At 34.7% G+C, this 27,930-nt stretch overlaps 1 protein-coding gene across 4 annotated transcripts in view; it reads left to right on the forward strand.

The window, feature by feature from the left end:
* Positions 1-27,930, forward strand: part of LOC143358971 (dnaJ homolog subfamily C member 5) — a 30,422-nt gene that overhangs the window by 1,133 nt on the left and 1,359 nt on the right. Inside the window, exons 2-6 of one of the 4 annotated variants that reach the window (XM_076796535.1) lie at positions 740-878; positions 3,189-3,341; positions 3,987-4,118; positions 16,878-16,979; positions 18,968-19,103. In XM_076796535.1, coding sequence (XP_076652650.1) covers positions 740-878; positions 3,189-3,341; positions 3,987-4,118; positions 16,878-16,979; positions 18,968-19,103 — 662 coding nt within the window. Of the gene's footprint in view, positions 1-739; positions 879-3,188; positions 3,342-3,986; positions 4,119-13,533; positions 13,591-16,877; positions 16,980-18,967; positions 19,131-27,930 lie in introns of all 4 variants that reach the window. The other 3 variants (XM_076796534.1, XM_076796536.1, XM_076796537.1) reach the window with 3 other exon arrangements.

Raw genomic sequence — 27,930 nt, forward strand, 5'->3', positions numbered from 1 at the left:
GTTAAAATGTATGCAATTCTTATTCAATTATCGCTTCTTTTAGCTTTCATATATCTATAATCTTTGCAGAAATTTTATATAATGGTATTAAAAAATGAGGATAATTTTTTAATCCATATTCAGATTTAAGAGTGTTAGTCTATATTACTTGCAATATTAATTGCGCGTTTGTTAGGCCATACTATGTTCAAATTGGAATTTCTATGAAACGATCAGTTCCTCGTTCAGCAACATTGTAACTTCTATGAAACGATCAGTTCCTCGGTCAGCAACATTGTAATTTCTGTAGAAATCATAGAATTGTGGAAATTAGACACTACGATAATAGTAATTAAGTAAGAATTACATAAACTTTAAAATAATACGAAAATATATAGCTTTTCCATATTTAATCGACCATTCAAGTGACTAAGTCAGAAATCATTAAAAATCTGATGTTTCATGTTACACAACTTAATCCTCTGAGTACTTTATGTTGAGAGCAAAATTTCACTCTTGAATTTCCCTCTTTCCGATATTTATTTTTTTCCATTAATACTTTAAACATTTTACATTCCACTAATTAGATTCTCTGAAAGTCTAGAACAATAAAAAAAATTAGTCCTGGACATAAAGCGACCCAGATTTCCCTGAAAGATGCAAAAAATATGCTTACCCATGGGGTCTTAATCACTACAGTATGGGCTGATACAATTAGCATGTTCGTTAACTAATTTAGATACTTTTTAACTTTTTTTAGAACGGCAGGGGACTCCCTGTACCAGATTTTAGAGATTCCAAAAACTGCCACACGCGAGGAAATTAAAAGGACTTACAGAAAATTAGCATTAAAATATCATCCCGATAAGAATCCGAATAACCCAGAAGCTGCAGAGAAGGTAAATTAAATAAAAGAAATTTGTTACGAGTATCTTATAGAGTATAATTTAATCGAAAGAGATTGATACAGTTTTGACGTCTGTGAAGTAACAATTTTTAAGATTTTGAAAAATCCTTTGACATATGCTCATATGTCACTGAAGATGACAACATATCCGAAATAGTACTCTGAAAAGTGTCCTACTTAATGTGGAATGACCCATATGCGTTTGTTAAATCTTAGCTTAATTCGTTTAGGAACAATTAACATTTATATAAAATTTTAAACTATTTTAATTGAAATTTGTCTTTATTGATACGACTGTAAGCGTGTAGAGCAAATATGTTTTACATTTAGCGTGTAGTCAGATTCAACGATTCATTCAACATGTATTAGCGTGCATTCTTCTCAATTGATCTATAGTATCTTTAGTTGATTTATAATAAATAATTATTTCCAATTTTAAGCCTGGCTTATTAAAAACCTTCTTTAATAATAACATAACAGTATTAATAAAAGTCACTAAATTCCATATTATTCGGATATTTTATTAAAAAGATCTTGGACGTCAAAGTCTTATCTCTGCTCATTATTATAAATGTAAAATCAGCCATTTTTATGAATACAACTTATATTATACTTTCAAGTATATAATTTAGGGTGTGTAAAATAAAAATGAGTCATGCACAAATGCATTTCAGATTAGATAAGATTTGCTTGTGACAGGTTTAATGTTTCTTGAAACCATAGTTTTTTAAGAAGCACTTTCTAACTCTCAATTTAACACTATTCAAATATCTTTACATTTCTTGAAATTATAAATTTGTGGCCCCAATAATTTTTTTTTAATGAAAATAGTCGTTATTTTTACATGTTGTTTTATGTATTAATTCATTATCAATTCTGCACTGCTCTATTCGATAACTGAAAAAAAGAGAATTTATATTAAAATAAAAATGAATTTCTATACGGTAATTAATTCTGTTGACCCTATATTTTAATTATCCGTAAATAAATAACAAGTTTACGATGAAAAAGCCAAAAGTTAATTTGTACATCTAATATGTACTGGGTCCATGCTATGTACCTCTCTTTATGAACAATTCGCGTACCATATTTATTAGCAGTGTGAACTCTTGAGCAAAAGTTTTAGTCTGTAGGGACATGGCATAATAAATAGATAAATAATTTCCAAATCAGCTTTAAGTCAGGCCTGTCCAATCCGCCACCCGCGAGCCACGGTCACATTCCACTAAGGTGGGAAGTGACGTCAGAAGCGCATAGCATTTGTTCCTATCGCGGATGTATTCCTATCGTATAACATAAACAGGAGCTTGCCTGTGGGGGAAAGGGTAGATTGTTGGTGGTGACCGCATGTGGCCCACGACAAAGAAGAAGTTGGACAGGCCTGCTTTAAGTAAGATATAAAATTTATTGATACAATATAAAGAGTTTACGCGAAAGCGTTTACTATGATTTGTGTATTCTATCAATTTTATTTCATATAATTGTTTTGTGATTACATTTGAACGAAAATTATCAAGCTTCCTTTAAGGATAGTAGAGTTATTAAAATACCTTTTAATAGATTTTCAGTGGCTAAAATTAACACTTTTGTTAATATGAATGTACATATTATAAAATTCAATGAAAATTTGTTTATTAACCCTTATATGCTCTTTAAATAAAAATGTATCCATTTTCTGTTTCTAAATATTGTAATATCTATTATTTCTCTACGAGCGTGTAATTTGATTTATTTATTTGAAGTACGAAATGATAAGTAAAATATGATTGGTTGATGTTAATATAAAATGAAAAATATGTGAAATGTAACTGAAAAAATTTTTGTGCCAATAGTTCTGAGAAGCAGGGATGCCAGAATCGTGGGATGTCGTCTCACAGTTGCTTCTACTACGTTCGACTGTTCACAATTTGCTAGAACTTTTAAACTAAAAAAGATATCAATGCAAAATTTGGGCTACAGAACTTTTTTTTTTCAATCGGGTTTAATGGTGTAAACTGAAATATGTTCTATATTTTTAAAATAATTTTTTTTGTTGATTTTTAAGATACAGCCGGATAAGATGGTCAAAAGTGCCCCCAAACCAAATAAATTTTTAGTCGCACCATGCTTAACAAAAAACTACAAAAAAAAATTCATGAATATTCTACCTAATATCATATAGGATTGACATTTTTTTCAGATTTTATGTCGAAGTTTTCAGTTGACATTCTCTGGCATCACTGCTGAGAAGTGTATGAAGGTTGAACAAAAATGATAACAAAATGAATAGTGCATAATTTGTTTGAATGATTCTGTGTTTCAGTTTAAAGAAATAAATAGAGCGCATGCTATATTAACAGATTTGACAAAACGTAACATATATGACAACTATGGATCCCTTGGATTATATGTTGGTGAACAATTTGGTGAAGAGAATGTTAACGCCTACTTTGTTGTTACTTCTGGATGGTGCAGGGTAAGTTCAGACTATTAATATTTATATTTTTGTATAAAATAATGTAGTTGACTCTTGGTAACATGAAAATTGGTATAACATGACTTGTTTGATTATTAAATTTTCTTGTGTATTTCCAAATATTATGCCAGTATTTGGACATTCATAGAAACATGTATGAATTATATGTATTAAACAAGTTTACTAATAAGCTTAGCTATACAAAGTTTCCCTTGAGATTACTCACTGTGCGAATACTTTTTACACTTGCTATAAGTCAAAATTTTGTCACTGTTACTTGGAAACTGTAATCATCAATTGTTTATAGTCAGTATAATTAAATTATATAATAATTTAAATTAAATTTGTAAGTTTTAATTATATTATGGGTACCCATAAATAATGTCACTTCTTTATATTTACATAATTTAATAATATTTATTTTACTTAACATTTAGTATAGATTAATAAATTACAGATTAATTTCATAATAAGAACACTAAATATTAATCAATTTTATTAGTTTGCAGTCCACGAATATGGTGGCAATGTTTAATCGGTCTATAAAAACTTCGTTACTTATGGGTACCCCTAATAGTAACATCTCTTTACTTTATACATATAGATATGATTAGAAGAAATTAATAATCTGATACATTATTGCAGGCACTTTTCCTATTTTGTGGTCTGATAACTGCATGTTATTGTTGCTGTTGTTGCTGTTGTTGCTGCAACTTTTGCTGTGGAAAATGCAAACCAACAGCACCAGAAAACAGTGGAGCATACTATAATCTTCAGGTAATCTTTATATCTTATTATTTAGTTATAAGGTAAAAAAATGCATTTAATTCTACTAAAGGTATGAAAGTACACATATGTATTCTGTGTACACCCGTAAGGCGGGTTATGCAACCGTCACTCTCTGGATTTGACGTAGTTTTATAGCAGGCATGAGTAATTGATTGCTCACAAAGTGCCGACGCTCGAGCCGCTACCCCTACTACCGCGCTCCGACTCGTACGAGCGTGAGAGGGGAATACGAGCTCGTTTAGTAAGTTACTGCTTTTGTTAGTAGTAAGTAAGGCGATTTTTCCCGAATATCCGAAGAGCGTCAATCTACATATGGATTATTCAACATGTCTGAGGATTCGAAAAGGAACGTACCTTCTATCCAGGAAGGAACAGTTGCTTCTAAGGATTCTAAGCAATCCTTTAGGAAAGGCAAGGACAAAAAGGATCGTCTGCAGGGTAAAACCCGAATAGAAGCAAAACGCAAGACAGAGAATACCAAGGCAGTGGCTCTGGACGCAGAGTACCTGAATTCCGAGTTACTTCTGGAGGATTGCATGACTTTATAAGCTTTAGTTCAACGCAGTATACGCTACAAGAAGTCAGTGCAGGTTTTCACCAGAGAAAAAGGGGTCGCAGTCACATCAGCAGTGACTAATTTGAAGAAGTCGAAGTCACTATCTCCCCTCGTGCAGTTCCCGGAAGCTAAGTTTTACGAGGTTTCGCACGCATTGATGCATGAGAATATGGCTAAACTCCATCGAAGGGTATCTACCGGGTATCTGTTACACAGCTGACACTCGTGATTTCTCCTCCGACAGTGTCGGCTCTGAAGATACTCTTTAGACTGCCGAAAGTCATCACGGCATATGTCGAAAATTTTGACCATACGACATCTAGCAACAACGAGTATGTACCAAGGATGGAATCTTTACTTCGAAAATCTGCGAAACACCGTGGAATCTTTGGCTAATCCCAACGTATCAGTATTCCTCCTTCGCTCTCGAGCAAGTCCGAGTGCAGTACAAAGCGTCGGCACCCCATGATCAATCAGTTTCTCAAACTTGTTTTACAGGTTTGTGGGGACAAGCCATAAATTAGGAAAGCAATTTATTTTTTCAATGGAGACTCAAGTTTTAGTTTCTGAGAAATAGATACACAATAGAAGTGTGGCAGTAGATATCGTTATCTTAAATTCTACAATTCTGATAATAATCACTAAAAATGACGTGTCGAATTTCAAATTCAAAATTATTTCTTATTCTCTTCGAATATGAAATTAATTACGTATTACTTTCAGTTGTTATCATTAGATGGGTAAAAGTTCAGATAAGAGTTGTTACTCCCCCTTTTATATTTTCTAACTTTCTGTAAAAATCCCCCATGCTCAAATTATTTTAACTGGTTTACAAGATAGAGTTTCAGAGGTGCTAATTTTCAGTAAGCAGTCTCACTAATCACTTGAGTCTTCATTGCTAGAATAAATATTTCTTACTTAACTTGTCTAAGAACCTGGAAAGTTCATAAAAATCAAATACTAACGTGTGCGTTGCCACAGAAACTCAATTATAGACAGAAGTCAATGTAGTGGTGTCGACAGTTTGGCATGAATATGGCGGAAACTAACTGAGTTTAATGAAAAATACGGACTAATCAGAGCGCGGCCACGGCGTGCGATAGCACGAAGAGTTCGGCTCGGCAGCGTTGTTGTTGCACCCCGGTGATACAGTGAAAAGGGGATGAGCAGAAACGGATTTATAATAATTAGAACTCACCTTTCCAGCCGTAAACTTGTTGCTTCGAAATGTGTGTCGCTGGGCCATTCGAAGACGAACTGCATAGCTGTCTTCAGGTGTACTACAATGCCGAAAACTAAGGGACGTACGGTCAGGTCAACGAACTGCATATCTGGTGGTTGACAGTATACGACAGCCTAAGGGATGTGTGGTCAAGTCAACGATAAATTAATCGTATGTTTATTTCACACAGATGCCGCGAAATTTTTCCACACTCACTATTACTGTTCACATTTGCCAACACACAATAACAATTGCAATATCACTTGCATTGGAGCACAAATCACAAAAATCAGTTAATGTGATCACTAGACTGCGAATTTCGTTTGCAGCAAAAAAGATTAAGTGCACTTTAAAACACTAGAGATGTTAACATAATTTAAAAACACTAACATATTATTTTCAACTTGTTAAAATGATTGAAGTAAAAATCCAATATCTGTCTGGCTCCTGTCTATTGCAGTAGCAGCAGGCAACTTTTATTTTGCATAATAATCCGCAGTCTAGTGATTAGTTTAAATATAATTATTAAAAACACACATTAGCAACCGTGAGCTTTGAATTGGTGAGTCTTTAGAGATGTTCTCTCTACCGCGATTCAAACAACACTGATCTTAGGCAGATTTTTCTGAAAAGCTTCGGAAGGGCATTACGCATGTCCAAAATGCACGCCGTAACAAGCTTACAAAAACAACGGGATGGTCAGACGAAAAAAAAGGGGGCACGAGAGGAACACTGTAAGACTAGAATTTATAGCAATCACATGTTTCGGTTTTCCTGGAAATTGGTACGCAGAGTGGACGGGTAATTGTTCTAAAGCATCGGCTGTCCGTTGTTTACCCATCAAGAGGTCCGCGTGGCTATTGTCCTATACCTCCCTTAAGAAACTTTCTAAAAGAAGAATGGACGCTGTTTTCGAAAAGGTACCCATCGACTCTGCGTACCAATTTCCAGGAAAATCAAAACATGTGATTGCCATAAATTCTAGTCTTACAGCGGTCCCTTGTTCCCTTTTCAAAGCTCACGGTTGCTAATGTGTTTTTAATAATTATAATTAAATTAATCACTAGACTGCGGATTAAAAAAGCAAAATAAAAGTTGGCTGCTGCTATTGCAATGGACAGGAGCCAGACAGATATTGCATTTTTACTCTAATCATTTTATCAAGTTTAAAACAATATGTTGGTGTTTTTAAATTATTTTAATCTCACTAGTGTTTTAAAGTGCACTTACTCATTTTTGCTACAAATGAAATTCGCAGTCTAGTGATCACATTAACTGATTTTTATGATTTGTGCTCTAATGCAAGTGATATTGCAATTGTTATTATGTGATGGCAAATGTGAACAGTAATAGTGAGTGTGGAAAAATTTCGCGGCATCTGTGTGAAATGAACATACGATTAATTTATCGATAAGAAAGTTAAGTGAAAGTCAGGATCGTTGACTTGATCGCACATCCCTTAGGTTGTCATATACCTACGTTCCTTTATTTTTCGGCATTGCCGTATACCTGAAGTCAACTGTGCAGTTCGTCTCTGAATGGCCCAGTGACACACATTTCGAAGCAGCAAGTGCATTTACACCTGAAAAAGTGAATTCTAATTATTATAAATCCATTTCTGCTCCTTCTTTTGGTCACTGTATCATTGGGGTGCAACACCAACGCTGCCGCACCGTGGCCGTGCACTAATTGGTCCGTACTTTTTGTCAACAACTCCTTGACAAAGCTAAGGCGAATTTTGGGACACCATGTATAGGGTGTCCGACTACAGGTGGGAGAAAATTTAAGGGGTACTTCTCCCTTACAATACAAGACGAAAATGAAGAGTAAAGAAATTACGATTTCGGCTGCGTCTTTTAGTTATTAATAATTAAAAATCCGCCTAAAATGCGGCAACCCGACCAACAGAGGTGTACGTTGCGTACGTCATAGAGGCGTGCAACAGTCACGTATCAAGTGACTTATTATGCTTATCTTGTTTCTCATTTGGCACCCCAGCCAGGCGAAAATGTTTGAGAATTCATAAGTTAATCGTTGAATGACATTGAACCTGCCTACTCGTTAAAAACCACAAGGGCATTTTTAATATTTGCCCTGTGGAACTATCAAGTAGAAGGGGTCAATGTTCTTTCACTTTATAATTATTTGATTGAAAAAAACAAAGTTTAAACATATTTTATAGAGGAAGATTTGGGACTGAAAATATTGTGTTCGATGAAATAAACAGGGAAGAAATGCGATACGCAAATAGATAAAAAAGTAGTATATATTTGTCGGCGTCGGCACCTCGTGATCAATCAGTTGCCCAGGCCTGTTTTACAGGTTTGTGGGGAAAAGCCATAAATTAGGGAAGCAATTTATTTGATCAATGGAGACTCAACTTTAAGGGATAAAGTAGTCACCTTCTGAAAATTAGAAGCGTGAAATAAATAGAAAAGAAATGCGATACGCAAACAGATAAAAAAGTGGTATATATTTGGAGAAAATGAAAGAATTATCTACAAAATAAATCTTAAAATACGTAGAATATGGGAATGCGTCACGTAAATAATTTCTTTTTCTGAAACAAGAGTTTGGGATATATATAGATATATATATTATATGGATATATATTATATTGCGTTGCGAACGATATTTTACATTATACAGTAAAATGATAATTGTTATGCAAGGATCGACAAAAAGTGCACAATTTTGAAATAGACATACGCATGATTGAAGTTTCCACTGTAACAAAAAATCTAATTATGAAAGTCTTTGTACAAATACTTACTATTTTCAATTACACACAATTTATTGATGTATTTATGAAAATTGATATTTATTCAGTTAGTTTTAATTTTGAGTAAAATTTTCATTATGGTATCATATTTCGAACAGATTTGATTCCATTTTTATTGGAAATAAAAATTTCATTCAATTAATTTAATGAATTTAGTTTGAAGTGAAATTGTTCATTAAATCGTTTTGTGTAACACTTAATAATTTGAACTTCTTGTTGAATTTTCATTACATTGTTTTTTTTCAGTAGATTTCATTCAGTTTTAATTTGATGGAAAAATTTATAAATGTTTTGACATATTTTGTAGTCCCGATTACTAGAACAGTATGTAAAAAATGTCCATTTTAACCCTTGCGCGGTGTTCAGGAAATTTGGACGTTTTTATTTTGAAAATTAAATTGGGCCCCCATTAAAATTCGATTCTGAAAAAGGTCTAGTTCTCAACATACGTACAGTGTATACGAATTGTTGATATTAAATTAATTTGTGTATTTCATCAAGAAAAATGACAAAAGTATCTGTGTGCTTTTGGGTCAAATTGACCTGAACAGTTTATGAGAGTTAAGTGCGTCCACTTTTTCTGCTGGCTTTATTCATTTTTATTTAAGCTTTCGCGCCTTAAATATTATTTCCTATGTTATATTCTATGTTACATTAATTGAATTTTTGATATACTTACAATTATCTAGATATTTTGTACATGTAGTGGCAGTATCGGTATGTTAGTTGCATATTCAATGACATTAGTTTTTATTAACTGTATATTAGCAAGTTGAACGGTGAGTTGCATATTTTGTTTATGTTGCACCGTGTTTTATTTCCAATTTTGTATAATAAGTGTGAATTATATATCTTTCACTATTTATCTTTTTGCGTACACTATACGTTCATTCGAATAGGAAGCTATTCAAACAGGCTTTGGTTTCAATGTGATCACTTGCATGCAACGTTATGGCAGTGTTCTGTGTGTATTAAGCAGTCAGTTGGATGTAACTGCACCCTTTATAATTTATTTCAGAAAATTGAGAATCGTTGATTACGGTATTCGTTAAGTTATTTAGCTTCGTGTTAATTTATTTCGAGGAATATATTATATCGATGATGCATTCATTTATTGTACGATAGCTGCAGCTTGATTATTCAGAAATTCATGAATTTAATACTCATATTATCTACAAGTTGTCACAAAAATGTTTTATTTCCTTAAGGAGGGTGATTCCTAAGGTCATTTGAAATAACTTTTTCCTTTAGGAAAATATTCTCCGCGGCTTCGTTAACGAATTATTAACCAAAAATTGAAAAAATTGGTCCGAGTTTTTCGTTAATAATTCATTAACTAAATCGCAGAGAACATTTTCGTAAAGGAAAAAGTTATTTCAAATGATCTTAGGTATCACCCTTTCCAACGAAATATAACATTTTTGGGACACCCTGTATAAAATTAAATACATGGTGTTCCATTTAATCCTCACACTCATAACACTTTAAGCACCCGTTGCTTTACGTATTAAATCAACAAATTATATTTCATTTATAATGCTACGTATTACAACACAAACAGAAAGGTATCAATCGGTTTACAGTATCTCAAAAAAAAAAAGTGGATGAATTTTTACCCTTACGCAAAGAATGTAACAGCAGCAAAAGAACTCGATTTTTTAAACCATGATCGTGCTGTTCCTCTTTCATACCTAAGCAGTTATACATAAGTAACAATTTTTTCGAGGGCCTTCTCTTTTTACTAGCTAAACTATGCGACCTTAAATCCCACTTTTGTTATTTGTCATATTATACAGAGTCCTCCAAAAATCCCGGAACGGTCAAATGTCTCAAAAACAAAATATTTTTGAGAAACTTGTTTTAGACAAGAGTTTTAAGATTTTAAGAGTCCTGTTAAATGGTCATATCCGTTTGATCTTTACTGGAGGAGTAAAGGTCATGTCAAGGTAAACACGAGTTTTTTAAAATGGAGTATGCCATTTTCTATTATTTTATCAAACAATAATATTCATTTCTGCTACAAGAATAGGTTTCCACTACATTTAATGGGGTCATATTTTACATAAATTACAGGATATATGGTCTGTTGTTATACTTTTACTCTTTGTAGAACAATGAAAGAATGAAAAGATAAAGAGTATATAACAATTTAACGGTTGATTTGACTGTTACACTTGAAAGTGGAGTTTTGCATGATTGTAAATGAGCTATCGACCTATAATTTATATAACAAAATAAGGCTGTTGATATATAAAATAAGAATTCTCTGTATCGATTGAAAAAAGTTGGAGTTAAATAGTAAAAGGATATAGCCGGATAAGGAGGTCAAATGTGCCCCCAAAACCAAATTGATCTTTTTTTTCATACCATTCGATAGGGTTCTCAAAGAAAACCCTCTGATGCTCGTACAAAAGGCCAAGTGTCGACCATCGTGTCATTTGCTACCTACACCCCAAAATATTTTACTCCTTTCTACACCCAAGTGGACGCCTAAACCCTTTTGTAAAACGTTAGAAATGCTGTATTATTAAGAAGATCTTAAGAAGAATGATTTTCATGGTAGAATTTCAAGGTAGAAGTCATTTAAAGTTTGCGAAAGACCAGACAAATGAAGACAAGTTAATAAAGTCATACCATATTTGGATAAAATCAAATTAAAATCCTCACTCTGAAGCGAATACTAAAAATATTCATCGTTTGTATAGATGGTATTTTCAATAAACATAAATTTATTAAGTAATGTAGATAATAATTGGAAAGAAAGTGGTACCAAATTGGGATCATTGAAAAGATTATATTTCTACCAAGACATGGAAAGTTATGATTTAAGAAACAATAATAAAAGACATTTCAGTGACGTACATTAAGCTTACGCACTAACATAAATCGATTCCAAAACTGAAAATTTGATTTTTGTTCTAAAAGTTAAAGGTTCCCAAAAACTAAAGGTGATAGGGTAAAACATTTTCAAATTCTATAATATAATATTTAATATAATATAATATTTGCATACCTCGTATGGTCGAAGTTCCCAAAATGTCCAAAGTCGAAAATTCGACTGTTTCCGAATTAAATGCCTCCTATTAGCGAAAATAAAAATCGCTTATTAATTATTACAATATTGAAAATTTGGTCATATAGCCACTTTGAATGATTAGAGTTAAAATATCCCGTAAGGTTTATTTATATGAACAAGTTAATACTTTTCATACAGAATTACGAGCTAGATCGACCAGCATAATAAACAATTTATAATTCCATTAAAGAAATAAGACTTGACCTCCGTGTGGTCTCTCTACGTATAATGTTTCAACAGCGTAACAAAGTTTTAACGGGTCCGTGCTAATTGACCGACAATGAGTTTCTTGACAATGTTTACATCGACACTATTAGTGATATAGTGAGCCACGAAAATATTCCAACGCCCTTTAAATTACAATAACTTGTTTAAAATTGGACCAAACGACTTGACCTTTTTAAAGTAATTAAAAGCGTTGATTTACTAAATGACGTGCAAAAAAGAATTGCAATTCATGAGAATTACATGACAAAACATAAAAGGGGGAACTGTTTAAAACTTTTTTATTTGAGCCCGTAATGAAAATTTAAAATATGCGTCTTGTAGATCTATATTAATTAAACACCGACAATTTCATTGAAATATCATAACATAGATCTACGAAACACATGTTTCAAATTTTCATTGTGGACTCGAATAGATACGCATGATATCAACGAAAAGCATCGATATCGATGATCATAAACATAATTCGAGAAACGAGAACGTCTTTTCGTCTGACATGTTTGTCTGTGAACAATAATGAGCAAGATAAATCGAGGTGCTCATTTGTAAATAAACGAGTTGTCTTTTACAAGGAACATTGTTCAATTAGTGGTAAAATCATACAGCTGCTTTTGTGTAAATCGAAAGTATACGTCAGAAAGGTCACAAAAATATAAATTGAGAATACTGCCAGAAGCTGATCTGTTCTCGAGAAATTAACAAGGGTGGAAGAAAAAGAAAGCAGGAAAGTGGAGGAAAGGAAATGATAGAATCATATATTAAAAATTATTTATTATCATGTAAAAATAAATTGCAATAAATAAATGATGCTAAATTAAAGATGGATAATAATTAGAGGAACTAACGGCGTTCTATTTCAAAACGTAGTCAAGTAATGAACGGTATTAGGGTCAGATTATACTAGGCAGGTCAGACACTGAGGGTGTATACAGTAAATTCTCGATATATGTCAACAACACGGGTCTTGCCAGCGTCATGTATCGTCCAGGAGACATACCCTAGCCGTGTTATGTTTACACTCCTCGACGTCCGCTTCGTAGCCCCTCACGAGGTATACCCTGCGGTAGTGGGGATAATTCCGCGACGTTTATCATCCAGGCCTTGGCGACATATATAGAGAAAACACTGTAACTGTTTATAGACCCTCAGTATCTGACCTGCCGAGTATAATCTGACCCTTATTCCGCTAACGGATGCAAGTGGGTTAATTTGCATTTTCATGACCTCTGTGATGCATACGCTTTCGACCTACATAAAAAAATCCGTGCGATTTCATCGTCACTATACAATTGTATAGTGTTCCTCGTTAGTCCAGAAAAGCAGCAACGCGTCTCGATTCTCGAGAAGGTAATCCCATTCTTTCCAAGCATCTCTATCTCGACTATCTTTCTCGATCAATCATGTTCCATCGACGCGACGCATCGATCGGCGTACTCGTAAAATCTTCCTGATTTAGCCTAGCATGCACTTTTTTACGTCTGCCTTTATTTTAGAATACGATAGATTAGCGGTTTTGTTTACGTTGTTGTTGTATTATAGCGGAACCAGAATCCAGAGGGTGATGTCGTGACGAATCAACCAAGAGGCCAGGCCAAGGTAAGTTTTTCCTTCAGTATCAGTGGTTCTTAGTTCTGTACACTCGTCCTGACCTTGAGAAAAGAATGGAAAAGAAAAGAAAACTGTTTTTACGTTCCACATGCAAAACGGGAGTACTTGGAGTACAACGATACGTCAAGCATAACGAACAAACGAAAATTTAATAACGACGACACGAGTAATTGATGATTGCTGTCTGTTTTTTTTTTTTCACACGCTCATAGTTACAATAGCTGTCGACCATCACTCCTGTTACTTCGCGAGCACGATAGTGAAGTGGACAACTATTATTGACTATCAGCGTGTTTCAGGTTTCTTTCTTCTTGTCGCCATAGTACTCAATCGAGCTTCTCTTGCAATCCTTTTCGTTGTATCTTGTTTCGAATTGTCTGACGTAGAAGTCGAGATTCACGAAAAACAAATGGGTTTGTAATATAGTTTAATGAATTTTCATTCGTAGTAAATTGCAAGAACTGAGAAAGAAAGCGAGACCGTGTCGTAACGCACAAGGAGCTGAGAACCATTGAGACGGATCTGTTTTATGCGATATTCGGCTCACAATCATTTCATCCAGCTTCTTGTACCTTTTTCTTTATATTTCTCACAACCTGATTTCGTACGTCTCTTCCGGTCTCAGAGCAGGAATATGTAGAACGTGAACAGCAGGTTGGTATACAGTCAAGAAATTGATGGTACATCCTAAACCTACCACCGTCTTTACCTTTAAGAGATTCTTTATTTCTCGTCGTTGCAGTCGATCGTACCACGTAGTTGTTGTGATGTAACCTTGTTAATACTATGCAATCTGTAAAATTGTATTCGTGCGACAACGACACAGGGTGGAACGCATTCTACGTATAACAGGAACCGCTTCGATTACAGTTTACTGTAAGTAATGACTTTTTTTAGTCGGAAATGTTTCGAATAAGAGTTGGCTAATTACGAAGGGACGTATTATATATCATACCAAATATACAGGGTGAACCAATGACTTTGACCACCAAATAATGGAAATATTGATTTCCGTACACGAAACTCGCATGGTATGGAGGGGGAAATATTGTGATGCAAGCATTTCTTATATGTGTGAAGGCGTTTTGGAGATTTCAAGGTAAACTTCAATTTTTTTAAGTAAAACCGTATACGCTTTTATGCACCAATCGATGCATATTTTAATTTAAATATTGCTAAGAACACCTGACTCTTTTACTAATGATAACCTTGTATACCAATACTACCGCAATAAAAACGTTTACTTAGCAATATTCAAATTAAAATGTCTGCTAAACTAATTATTTTTTAATAGGTTAATATTGATTGATGCGTAAAAATATATACGGTTCCATTTAAAAAACCAAAGTTGTCATTTAAATCTCCTAAACGTCTGCACTTATAAAGAAGTCATGTATACCACATCATGTTCCCCGTGATACCATGTAACATCTGTAGAAATAATTTTTTTTTACAACGCATAATTTAGATGTTATTTGAGGTGATCACATTAGGTGCCTCACCCTGTACATATCGTATATATATATATATATATATATATTATGTATTGTATGTAAAGTCCAATATTCCAATAATTAATAAGCAATTCTTATAGACTTTGATACACCAAATTTCAATCTGCAAAAACATTGATCTGTGAAAACTAGAATTTAGTTCTTAAGAAATTTAATTTGGTAAGAAGAGTCAATGTCACCAGTTTCAAGTCGATACCCCTACTACAAGGCTAGATAAAAGACAATTATAAATTAGAATTATAATAATAAAAGCGATTTTAAGGTTCTAGAGTTTGTGGTATAGAGTTTGTCGTATGTGGTATCAGGTAGAATGTTCATGAACGTTTTCGTAATTTTTTGTTGAGCAGAACAGAAAAAATAGAGCATAATTCACTAGAACCAAGTCCACCCTGTAACTACCTTTGTGGTACGGGTACTGACTTGAAATATCAATTCGATTTGGGTGCACTTTTAACCATCTTCTCCGGCTATACCCTTTACGATACTATTTTAAGAAACAAATTTGACCTTCATATGTCCTCTGTGCATTCTCGACTCTTATTTGAAACATTTTCCACTAAAATCATTACTTGCGCAGTAATCAAAGTGATCACGGTTGTACAGGGTTGACCGGACGGGTGGTACCACCGCGCAGGGGGTGATTTTACATGTACAAATAAGTTGAAAAAACGGAATAAAATTTTTTCGTTCGAGGCTCCGTTTTTTAAAAAATCGAGTTTAAAGATCCAGGTAGGTTTCGCGTGCTTTAGTACAGGCCTGGGCAACTTCTTCCCCGCTGTCGCTTCACGACCCCCACCACCAGTGTACAGGTTCTAAGAGAGGCCTGTGAAGCTTAATGCTTTTTAAAATTGGACCCAAAGTGATATTACAAAGTTTTTCATTAATTCACGTATTTCCTGCAGTAGTTCTTTGATAATAACACTGGGTTTACGGCGCACTAAAAGCGGCTACTTTACATTGCTTCATAAAAATAACAAGAATGTGTCCATCCAAATTTTTAATCATTTTGTTTACGATAAATGCCCAATGAAATATATTTGTTGACTGAGATTAAAATTATTACCGGCAGATATGCTTCTACTGCTGTTACTACTGCTGCTGCTCTTCTGATGAAGCATTATAAATTTTAAATAATTTTTTAGATAATACGAATACAAAAATGTTAAATATTTGTCTTGCCTAAATCTCTATGACTCATCTTGGCATCACAAATTACTCCAAATATGTAATTCACAAAACAGACATCACTCGGCGTCACCAAGGCAGAGCCGCATATGTAGTCGCATTGTGCATCATGGTATCACGTGACTAGCAGCGGTGGTGGGAGTAAAGTGGGGAGTAATGTGACGTCACGCGTCCCCTCGTGCAGAGAAAGGGAAATCTGATGGTGGAGGGGGAAGCGTACGGACCGTGCTTCAACATGCCTGATCGGAATTATGTGCGACACCCCGGCTGTAGTGCGAAGCTGGGTATATCCACTAAACCTCCACGGTGGCCGACTCTGGCGTAACGGTGACTCCGTTTTAATGGAACATTTTTATGACGTAGATCAAAACGTCGCGTCGCAGAGGCGAATTTTTGTGTCTTTCATAAATCACACATTTTTTTTTTTTTCAATTTCTTAACCATGTGATTTTTGTCTTACACTTTTTCTTCTAGTATTTCATTTTTATAAATTATCAAAAGAAGTGTACATATCCATGTAAGACACGTATATACGTATGAAGCACAACTTAAAAATAGTTATCTCTTATATTGAAGGTGCAGCAAACCTGCATACCTGGCTTGTACATACAAAAGAACATTTCTGCATTTCTTATGCCTGAAGAGAGACACTACGAATTAGCAGCGATAACTCTGAAGGTCAGCTATCATGTTTTTGTATTCCACGCACAATTACTGAAGATGAAAAGTTTGAAAACTAAATTCAGGTACAAGATTTTTAGCTAATGTAGAAGATGGTCTACAGAGCTGTAATGAAGAGTATACATGGTTAAAGAAACGTTGGGGAAGAAATACACTCCAACATTATTTTTGTACGTATTTTTGTTTAGAATATTTTTAAGATGTCAGACAAAAATATTTAAAAAATACTTGTTTGACGAAGAATATCATATGGCAAGAAATTCAAGAAGTGGGTGATTTATGAAGCAAGAATAACTTGGTCTGTGCGATGTTTTAATCCACGCTAACACTGGATTTACGGAGTAGATACTAAAAGTGACTATTTTACATTGTTTTATAAAAATGACAGTAATGTATTTATTTAGATTTTTAGCAACTTTTGTTATAATATAGAATCAAAGAAATAAATTTATTGAACAACTCCCCGTAAATACGTCTTTACAATGCCAATAATCGTAAATTAAAAAAATTTAAGCCCGTCATTTTGGCGGGTCTCGTACTTCTAGTGTTAAAAAAGTTTCCTAGAGGTTTCACAATCGGACACTTAAGTGTTACGCCAATCTGCGATGTTGAAAGCGTTGTGTAATACGAGGTATTGTAACTTATAATTCAGTATTCCTCTGGAGACTTTTTGACGTGATTCGTGACCACGGATCATGCGTGGATTTAGGTTTTTTCTTCCCATTTTCTTCTCATTTCCTAACTATACGATGTATATTCAATCATTTCAAAATCATGTTTGAACTATTTTTAAAACATTTTGCCCAAAAATAGTTTTAGCTTACCTCTTTCTTTCATCTTCCTTCTGATCGCTTATGGCAGCGTCACTTATACACTGATAACAACGGCGATCATTTTCGAAGTCAGACTTCATTTTTGCTAATTAATTATTTGCTGTTTTTAAAATTATTTTTTGCTTTTAAGCACTTCTACTGTTTTTTGAGGTGCAGTCTCAATTTTTCGACATTCGGACACCTTTCTTCTAGAGTATATCCTTTTAGTACAGTGGTTACTCTATGTATGTCCCAAAAGCCTAACAGATAAAAGTCCCAGAACTATCCCCACTGCCACGGGGTGTACCCCGCGAGGGGCCGTGAAGTATGTGACATAATACGAGTCAGGTATATCGGTGTAAAGCCAGGAGACCACAAAACTTCTTTATTATTAATTATTTTTTTATGGGATTTTTATTTCCCATCGCGCAGAGAGTCGTCGCTAGTGTAGACCGAGGTGAATCGGGCTACATTTAGTAGTAGAAGGGGAAGCATTTTGAGGGGAGTATAAGCCCGCCTGGCAACTCTGCTGACAAGACCTCCAGCGTAGAGCCGGGCAACTGGCGGCTCATGGGCCGCACATTGTTTCTTTCCCCTGTTCTCAATGCCTACCAGCGTCTGCCACCATTCGACTGGTGTCCTATGAAAGAAATAACGTGCGGCCCTGCGGGACCCAGTTCCTCGGCTCTGGAGATAAAGTCAAGCTAGGAGTGGTGCTGAAGAGTGGGAGAACTGGCAAACTAATGGTGGAGGTCGCGCAGCGACGGTGGGGAAAATGTTGCCCGGCTCTGCCCCAGCGGGCCCTGGGCGAAACGCTCCCTTTCCTTTTGCCCCTCTCATGTGCATTCAGCCGCCGTGAAAAGTTTAAAATATATTAAATATTTACTTCAACGGCTGGGTTTTATTTCAATTAAACATAGTTACCCTCTAACTTCGCCAACGATCCTCAACCCTCAACATCGTTGTAACTGAGCGGGGAGCGGGTATTCTGGATAATCGGAGCTCCACTGTACTCGTCTTGACAGCTTTTGCACAAGAGTAGGGAACTCTCCCCTGAAATCGAAATGAACTCGAAAATATTTCGGAATATTTGTACATGTATCGTGTGTACTACTAAATCTGCGTACTGATCTGTGTGCTAACGCCGATTGGATCTGTTTTGTTTGCCAACAGGAATATGACAGTGATGAGGAGGCGATCACGTCTCAACCACAGGGTGGCCCACAGAACAATACCACGAATCAGCAGCCGATCTTCGCCATGCCGGCGCCGGGCGCAGCCATCGACGAGAACACAAACTTAAACAGCGGTGCTGAGAAAGTTATTTACACGACCGGTATTACCAGCACTTAAATATTAATGCACATTATTTATCCGAACACCGTTATTATTTTCCTTAATTAGTTCGATCTTTATTTGCGAACCTATCTTCTCTTCCCTTGTACTGTTACTGCTTCTCTCTCATTTTTGCATCCCCCGCGATGCGTTGTTAGGACACGTGCCACATAAAGCATGCGTGATTGCGATGTCGTAGACACTAAGCTTACTATCATTGTTCCCGTTTTTTATATCGCGACAATGCAAGTTCAAGTTCTTAATTCGTCAACGCCAAGATTCTAATTATAGATCAATTGCGTTGGAAACGATTTATAGACCGTTCCAGAGAGAGAATGATAGAGAGAGAAAGAATGTGAGAATGAGAGACAGAGAAAACTCATGAGCAAAGTCATTTTTGCTTGTATATTTGAAAGAGAAAATTGAAATTTGGAAACTCGTTTTGTCCCGCTTATTTGGAACAAGCTTGAGAATCGGAAACTCATTTTGCTTGTGTATTTTGTTTTGGAAAACAATAATTTACTTAAATACCAAGTCAAGAGAATCTCTATAATTTTTCTTATAGAGTTGTGAATAGGTAACCATGACCAAGTACCAATAAATTTCAGTCTCGCCTCGAATGGAATCGGATGAACTTTTGTATCGAAACATTAGTATAATATTAGTATAATACAAACCGTAGCAATAAGCAGTTCAGTAGGCATTCATTTTGTCTTACTTATTGTGATAGTGTGAATGGATCCGTGTACAGATAAATTCTAGACACATTTTTGTTCGTGTGTAGACCTTTTTTTCAGTTTTGTAAAATGAAACGGCTTCGCCAAGGTGTAGATTTCTGGTCAGAATGGTGGCTCGAACATTTTTGGGCGGATGATCTATTATGTGAGGAGACAAATCAATTTTTTTTCTCGTTCGAATGGCAGGAACGGGTGTAATATGTCGCTTTGTTTCGGTGTTTTTTTTCTGTTTTATTAATCGTAACATTTCATTGCGCGCTAGTTCGGATGTGAATTAGAGAAACAGAAATAAATGTTGAGAAGTTCGTAAAAATGATTGTCTCATCTCACAAAAGTAAGTTTAGATGTTTTATTATTGTTAAAGGGTGAATGCATTTATGCCATATGCAAACTCTTGCAATTCAAGGAAACATTTTCATTTTATGAAAAAGCATTACTCCATTAAAATTAGTGTATAGTTCTAGCATTTCTTGTTTCCTAATGTTCAATATTTGCTAATAGTAATAATAATTTTTTCGGTTCTGTAATATTTCTCCGATAAAAGTTTTATGACTTGAAAAGAAGACACAATGAGCCAAACGCTTTTTGAACTTTGAGCATTGTTTCTGCAAATTTAGTTCATTTCAAACGTCGTGGCTCTATTTATTACAAATCAGATATATACCAGTATATGTCAGGCACTTGAGAGAGCTATAATAACGTACAACACAGGTGAGCAATTGTTTTTAGACGAAGAAAATGATGATAGCCCATAATTTATTTAGTTTGCGAATAGTTTTAATCATCCTTTAGTTGCATGGATTTTTGCGATTGTACATTTTACAATATTTATTACTTTTACCTTTATGTCCGTTTATTTTATATTGACTTGCTACTATGAATTTTCCAAATGTCTATGTAATATTAACGACAGTCGTTTACCGTATAGTATCGTATACTATTGTGGATGTTTGACTTCTGCTGCCAAACAAGTATTCGATTGTTTCGAATTGTGTACGGTGAGTCACAAAACTTCACCAGTGAAATTGAAATATTGCGGACAGAAACCAATATCTTGCACATTTTATCGGCTGATATTGACCTGTCAAATACATTAAAATTATATAGATTCAGATATAGTTAGGATGGTTTTTATATTTATTGAATTATCTAATAAATAAAACGTAAATAAATAAAAAAGAAAACATTCTGATTTAATACTGGAGATAAAAATGTATCTAAAAACTTGGATTTTAAATTGTTACAAATCATTTCAGATGTCCAATTATTTCCTGTAGCAATTGAAATGCGGTTTAAATGTTCGTATCATTATTAAAACAAATATTACTTGTATTAAAATTGAAAAATTGAAGTAAAAATATAATAAAATCATCTCACTTGAGGTTTTCCGCAGCTTTCTTGACAAGGAACTAGGATCCGGCCCCCCGGGGGCCCAGTTACGGTCCTGCAAATTCGCATCGCACCCGAAAGTGGCGCGACGCTCAAACGCTTAATTTGGCGCTCACTCTATTTCGCACGTCTCAGGAAGAGTGCTCGCAACTACTCCTTTACATCGGTACTGCCATAAGGCGGCCCGATCTTCCGTTATCTATTCGGGGAGACGTTGGCAATTCTGCCACGTCACAGTGTGTTTATTTTTAGTATATTGGTATATGGGTGTCGTATAAACGATAGTAATAATAGTAATAAAAACGAAAGGTTATAATATTATGAGTATATACATATATGTATACACATACATATATGTATGTGTATAAAATTGTATGATTATATAATATGTTTAGACATATAATATTAGGTCAAGACTTTATTTAACATGTTTCAGATTGTCCGATTTGGGTCAAATATGGACCCCTTTGTTCTATAATTTGTTGCCATTTTAAAGGTAGCCTCATAATGCCTCTGTCATAGAAGTCTTGGTCCCTATTGGCGAAAAACTCTAGTAATTGATTTTCACAATCTTCTCTTGATGCCAATTTCTTATCACGGAGCAAGTTTTGCAATGCAAGAAATACATGGTAATCGCTTGGTGCCAGGTCCGGACTATACAGTGGATGCATCAAAACTTCCCAACCAAGCTCCCGGAGTTTCTGGCGAGTCACTATAGACGTGTGTGGCCTGGCGTTGTCCTGATTGAACACAACACCTCTCCTGTTGGCCAATTCTGGCCGTTTCTGGTCAATCGCTAGCTTCAAACGGTCCAGTTGCTGACAGTAGAGATCCGAATTTAGTGTTTGGCCATATGGAAGCAACTCACAATAAGTGATTCCTCTCCAGTCCCACCAAATGCACAGCAGAACCTTCCTCGCTGTTAGTCCTGGTTTGGCCATCGTTTGAGCTGCTTCACCGCGCTTTGACCACGCTTTGACGTCGCTTGGAGCCAAACACTTCAAACTTCGATTCATCGGACCATAACACTTTTTCCCAGTCTTCCAGTGTCCAATTTTTATGACACGGGTGTTGGCTGATTGTTTACCGAACCGGTCGTCTCGAATTTGGCTACCAAACGTTCGAAAGTCGACTTTGAAGGGCCACCGCGTCTGCCGTAAAATTTTTCGTTTGCACTAACGAACACTCATTTTGATAATAAAGTTTTATCATTTGGACGTGCTGCTCAATCGTATAACTTGCCATGGTGATTTGGCATTACTGACTGAATTAGAAACAACAGATTTGGCAGACGCCGCCAAAACAACATGGCCGCCACAGACTGTCAACATCGACTCGTCCCTGTTGAAAAACCCTGTATAACTGGTATAGTATCGGTCCGTGAACATGTGATGTCCCTGAGCACCGGGAATTTTATCCAACATCATTTTATACAGGTGCAGCGGAATTCTGGTTGATACTGGAAGGTCGGGTCTTATCAAAGTCTCTGTTGTTAGAGATCCACAATACGGCAGTATACCACAAATGAAGCCGGTATTGGAATATGCCAGCGTATAAACCCGAATGCCCCATTTTGTAGGTTTCATGGGACTGTATGTAATGAATGAAATTCAACCTTTGAATTGGATAATTTTGAATGCAGTTAACATTATTTCTGGACTAGTATTCTTGTGAATTTGCCAACGGCATTGTCCCCATATTTATGATTAGTGCAATAAATGTCCAGAATTCGCTGATGGTCACATCGTATCAAGATCGCCATATAGAATGGGACATCTTTGGAGGTTATCCAGTCAGAGATCCATTTTTCGACATCTTCATATGTATTGAAGCGTTCCTCAGCAAGTGCGTGTGCCATCGACCGAAACAGGTGGTAACCGGAAGGGGCACGTCTGACGAATAAGGCTAAGCACATCCCAGCGAAGTGCTTCTAACGTTTCTTTGAGAACTTTGTGACATAAGGCCGGACATTGTCATGCAAAATTACCTTATGCAGTCTCGTTTCATATTCTGGTCGTTTTTAGTGCAGTTCTTGGTAGAGATCCCTTGTGACTGTTTGACCAGATTTTAACAGCTCGTGGTATACTACACCTTTTTGATCCCTCCAAATACAGAGTGAAGCCTTCTTTCCGTGGATATTCCGCTTTGGCGTCGATTTTGAGGGTTGACCTGGGTCGCAAATGGTTTTCCGACGTTTGGGGTTGTCAAAATATATCCATTTTTCATCCCCTGTGATCATACGGTACAGAAACCCCTTTCTTTTCGGAAGGAGCACAATCGCCATAAACTTCTACAAGTATTCGATGAGCTTCAGCTGCAGTTTTCTTCCAATTAAAGCAAAAAAAGATTCAAAACTGAAAAATTAACCTCTTTTTAGACATTACAGTTAACGACAGTTCTAGTTTCGGCTACTCGACACCAGATGGACGGAACTTTCCGATTAACCTAATATTTCATAACATTTTTTGCTTTGTGGATAGGTGTTCCTTCGGGTATTATGACTTCTTCTAGAAGGTTTAAATAAACCTTCGAATTTACTCTTCCACCTAATGGCACAATTTTGCCAACACCATATGCTGAAAAGCATCCCCAGACCATAATACCTTGTTCTACTAGAATTTACTGGCGGTATTACACAATCATACGATAACACTTCACCGACTTTGCTCCAAACATATTCTACATCCTACCATGACTGTGTCTCGTACAAATCATTGATTCGTCAGTCCATAATATTTTTTTTCCAAAAGTCATCTAATCGTCTATTTCCGTATCTTCAAAGTAGGCTTGTAATATTTTTGCCGAATGCCAATTGGCTGCCAAGAGGTCCTGATTGGCCCTCATATAAAATTGTCTTTGGAGCATGATAAGAAATCCTCCGATCACTCTTGATGTATACAGGTGGGCTACCATTTTTACTACGGGTTCTGTTCTTAGTTTTTTTCTACGTGTCTGAAAGTTGGTGTGCTGCCTCTAGAAATGGAAGAAAATTGAAATAAATTGACGTCTTTATGCTAATGAACCATACAACTAATATGAACTTTATTGTAACGTAACTATCACTACGGCATTTGAACGAGTTTCTGAATTTTTTCAATTATCTGAGTTTGCTATGGGTCTGTATAGTTATGAACGCTGGTGTACGTGTGCGCGTGCATGAGTCGCGTGTGTGACTGGAAAATTGATTGTAATATTAAGAATCATTGAAAAAACACACTTGCTATGCAATTAATATCTTCATTAGATTTATTTGCGATAGAATGAGCGATTGCATCTGTTGACACCTCCACTATAAAGGTGTAAAGCAGTATTGAGACTCCAAAAATTAAATTTTCTCTACACGAAAGTGAACAGTGGGCAATGCGCAAAGAAAAGCTCAAAAGGGTGTAAATAAATCGCTTTTCATCAGAAATATGGTACGCATTTTTGAGACTTCTCATGTTAGTAACGGTCATTTTTTTTTTAACAAAAATTTAAAAAAATCGTTTTTCGTGTAAGTAGTGTTATACACGACAACTACCACGATTTTTACAAATTGAAATTTTATTCTAAAGGAGCATTGAATTTTTGGAATATAATTGAAGCGAGAAAACTACAGAAGGGGATAGAAAGTTGATAGTTCATTTGAAACAAGGAAATAAGTAAAGAAACTGTGTGGACAAAAATAAATTCAATTTTACATTTTTATGATAGTTAAAGTCAATATATTCCTAGAAATGAAGAAAGATGTTGAAAAATGTGTACTATGTAGTTGTTAATATTATTTCATGGTGAAATACCTTAAACTTAATTATGTCCGCTACACGTGTCGATATTATTTATTTTGAGCCTTCCGACAGTTACGTTTATTACAATTCTTATATATTCTTACATTCAATTCTACTTACAATTAGAAGAAACGATTGATCGTAGCTGTACAATACTGCTGTACCCCGTTGAATTCATCTGTTTCGTCGACGTGTGATCATCCTACGTAAAGGATTTCATTTGCGAAACAGAGGGTCCTTCCATTTTTTTTTCCTTCTATGTAAATATATTCTAACTTATTTTACTACCTTATATTTATATTGTACCCCTCGCCGCGATAGCGTTTGTATGCTTTTCTTGTAGTTCCGTTGCTAACTAGGTAAGAAAGTTTTCATTTACAATTTCACTACCGAGATCGGTACCAGAAATGTTAACTCCAAACGATAGCGCAAAGATCTCGCTATCTGTAAGATATCGGGGTTGGCTTATGCAAACTTGTATTTTCTTATTGATATAAACGCTTGCATGATCGTTGGTAAAGGCCGATAACTGAGTTAATTGTGCTCCATACGAAATACATCTACGCTAAGGGACCGAATTACCGTGAGGGTACCAATTACTGTGCGTACATTAATTATTTTGCTTGCTACATTTATTATTAATTTTAATGAAAAAATTGAATATCTCTCTTTTTAATATTTATTGGGCTTTAAAAATAAGTATAATTAATATAGGTAACCCCAACAGTAACAGTAATTGGGTCCCTTACCCTATGTAAATTTTCCTATTCACGAAAAAATAAAGACCCATGATTAAATCAATTGTGACTCATTCATAACGATGCTTTGTTACAGTTAGTGGTTTAGGATATACAGCCGGGATCAGATTCTAAACCACTAATTCTAACAGTCTATGTAAATTTGCCTTTTTATAGATACCTTTAACTCTTGCACAACTGAGCACAAAGCCGTTTTCCGTTTTTTCGATACACCGTACAAGCACATTATACAACTAAAATGATAAATATTTAAATACATAAAATTATTGGAAAATTGTACAATAGGTACCTGCGTGTTCTATGTGCTATTAATTCCTTATAAATTTTGTTGCAACCATACTCAATATTTTACAGATAGTGACAGAATCTTTGAGTTACTCATCTTCCAAGTATCTTAATATAGCATCGTCTTTTAGTAGTCCAATAGACTTCTAATATTCTACTTTCGTTTGTATTTTTACTTGAACATTATATTTCAATTTTTCTTTCTGTGATTTAGCGAATAATTTGCTATTAAATAATTTTAATGTATCGTTATTACTTTAAGCGCTTAATTTAACCCTTACTTTTGATTTTAGATTATAACTTATTTTATTTGTAACTTATGAGTATAATATACATTTAATGTTGTAACAATGTGAATACTATTGTTTGCTGTACTATTATTTATTCCGTAACGTATTTTTTAATCATTTTCTTGGATTAATCATGAGTTTATTGTGTTCTTTTGGATTATGGTAATATTAGCGACTATTAAGTTTTAGAGACGAAACGTATTTAGAAATCGAAAATCATCATGATTGATCTGTAAAGTACACGAAACTTGAAATACCAATTCGGCGCATTGTTTCAAGACTTAACTGACACAATTGTAAATATACTTTATTTCTTCTTTTCCTATTTTGTGAAGATATTAAAATATACTATCCGCCCATAGAGGTAGTTATATGTATCAAATATTTTTAAGAGCTTTATGCTAAACATGTATATTTTATTTTTTATTAAAGGTATTTTAATCGAGAAATTTTTTACGCTTATTATTTTGCAAGTCCATCTTATTCTTTATACTCTGTTCTTATATTTGTCGTACTATAGTTTCTGCAATGGCATACATGGGGGGATAGTTGCACCAAAAAACAGGACACAACTATTTTGAAGTCTGCTTGACCCTCGCATTCCGGTAACATGAAATAAAACAAAAACTATCCAAAAGTTTAAACATTCTACTTTTCCGTCCATTAAATCAATTTCATCTAAATGTCAATCAATTTCTCTTTCTCAACTATCTCCTTGGTTAACATTTATTTAAAAATTACTGATAACAGAATAATTTTTAGAGAGTCGTTAAGAAAAAATCCAGTGCCATAAAATACTATACTATACTATACTACTATACTACTATGTTATACTGTATGTTCAATTACCTTGAGTGCAAAAATTTTCCGCTAAATTTTAGAAATCAATTTTTGTCTGGTTTTTCGGTGCAAATACCCTGCACTGTAAGGGTGTATAAAACTTAAGCTCGTACGTAGATATTGTATACACATATTGGCAGCAATACATGCATGTTAAACTTACGTCTTTTAATATGCTTAGAATTTGCAATACTTCAATACTTCAATGTTCAATAATTTATTCGCTCTTTAGTGTTATTGTTTAATTCAGGAGATGTTACTGTTAATATACAGTTCATTGCTAAACTATAACTTGTAGCTATAAAATTGAACACAACGTACAAAAATATGTTTTACATAACAGAAACAACAGTTCAAAAATAACAAAACAAAAAAATTTGTGTTGAATATACATAGAATATTTGAAATTATCAATAATAATGGATCTAAGCAGATACAAAAAAATGAAAGATTATTTTATTAAGTTTCTCTAATTAATTTTCTAAACATTATTAGGAATATTTTGAAAATTTCTAATCGGTACCTTTACGGGTGCTTAAAAATCGGTAGAAATGATCACTTTATACATGTATTTAATAATTATTTGAACAGCCAATAACAATGTGTCAGAGGCAGTAAAACATATTTTCATATATTTTTTTATTTGGACATTGTCTCATTGTAATGTCTGATACATGTACAGGGTGGTCCGATAACTTTGACCACCTTAAATATATCGACTTAACTTCACCTTGG

The sequence above is a fragment of the Halictus rubicundus genome, chromosome 11 (genome assembly GCF_050948215.1).
Source record: "Halictus rubicundus isolate RS-2024b chromosome 11, iyHalRubi1_principal, whole genome shotgun sequence".
Lineage (NCBI taxonomy): Eukaryota > Metazoa > Arthropoda > Insecta > Hymenoptera > Halictidae > Halictus > Halictus rubicundus.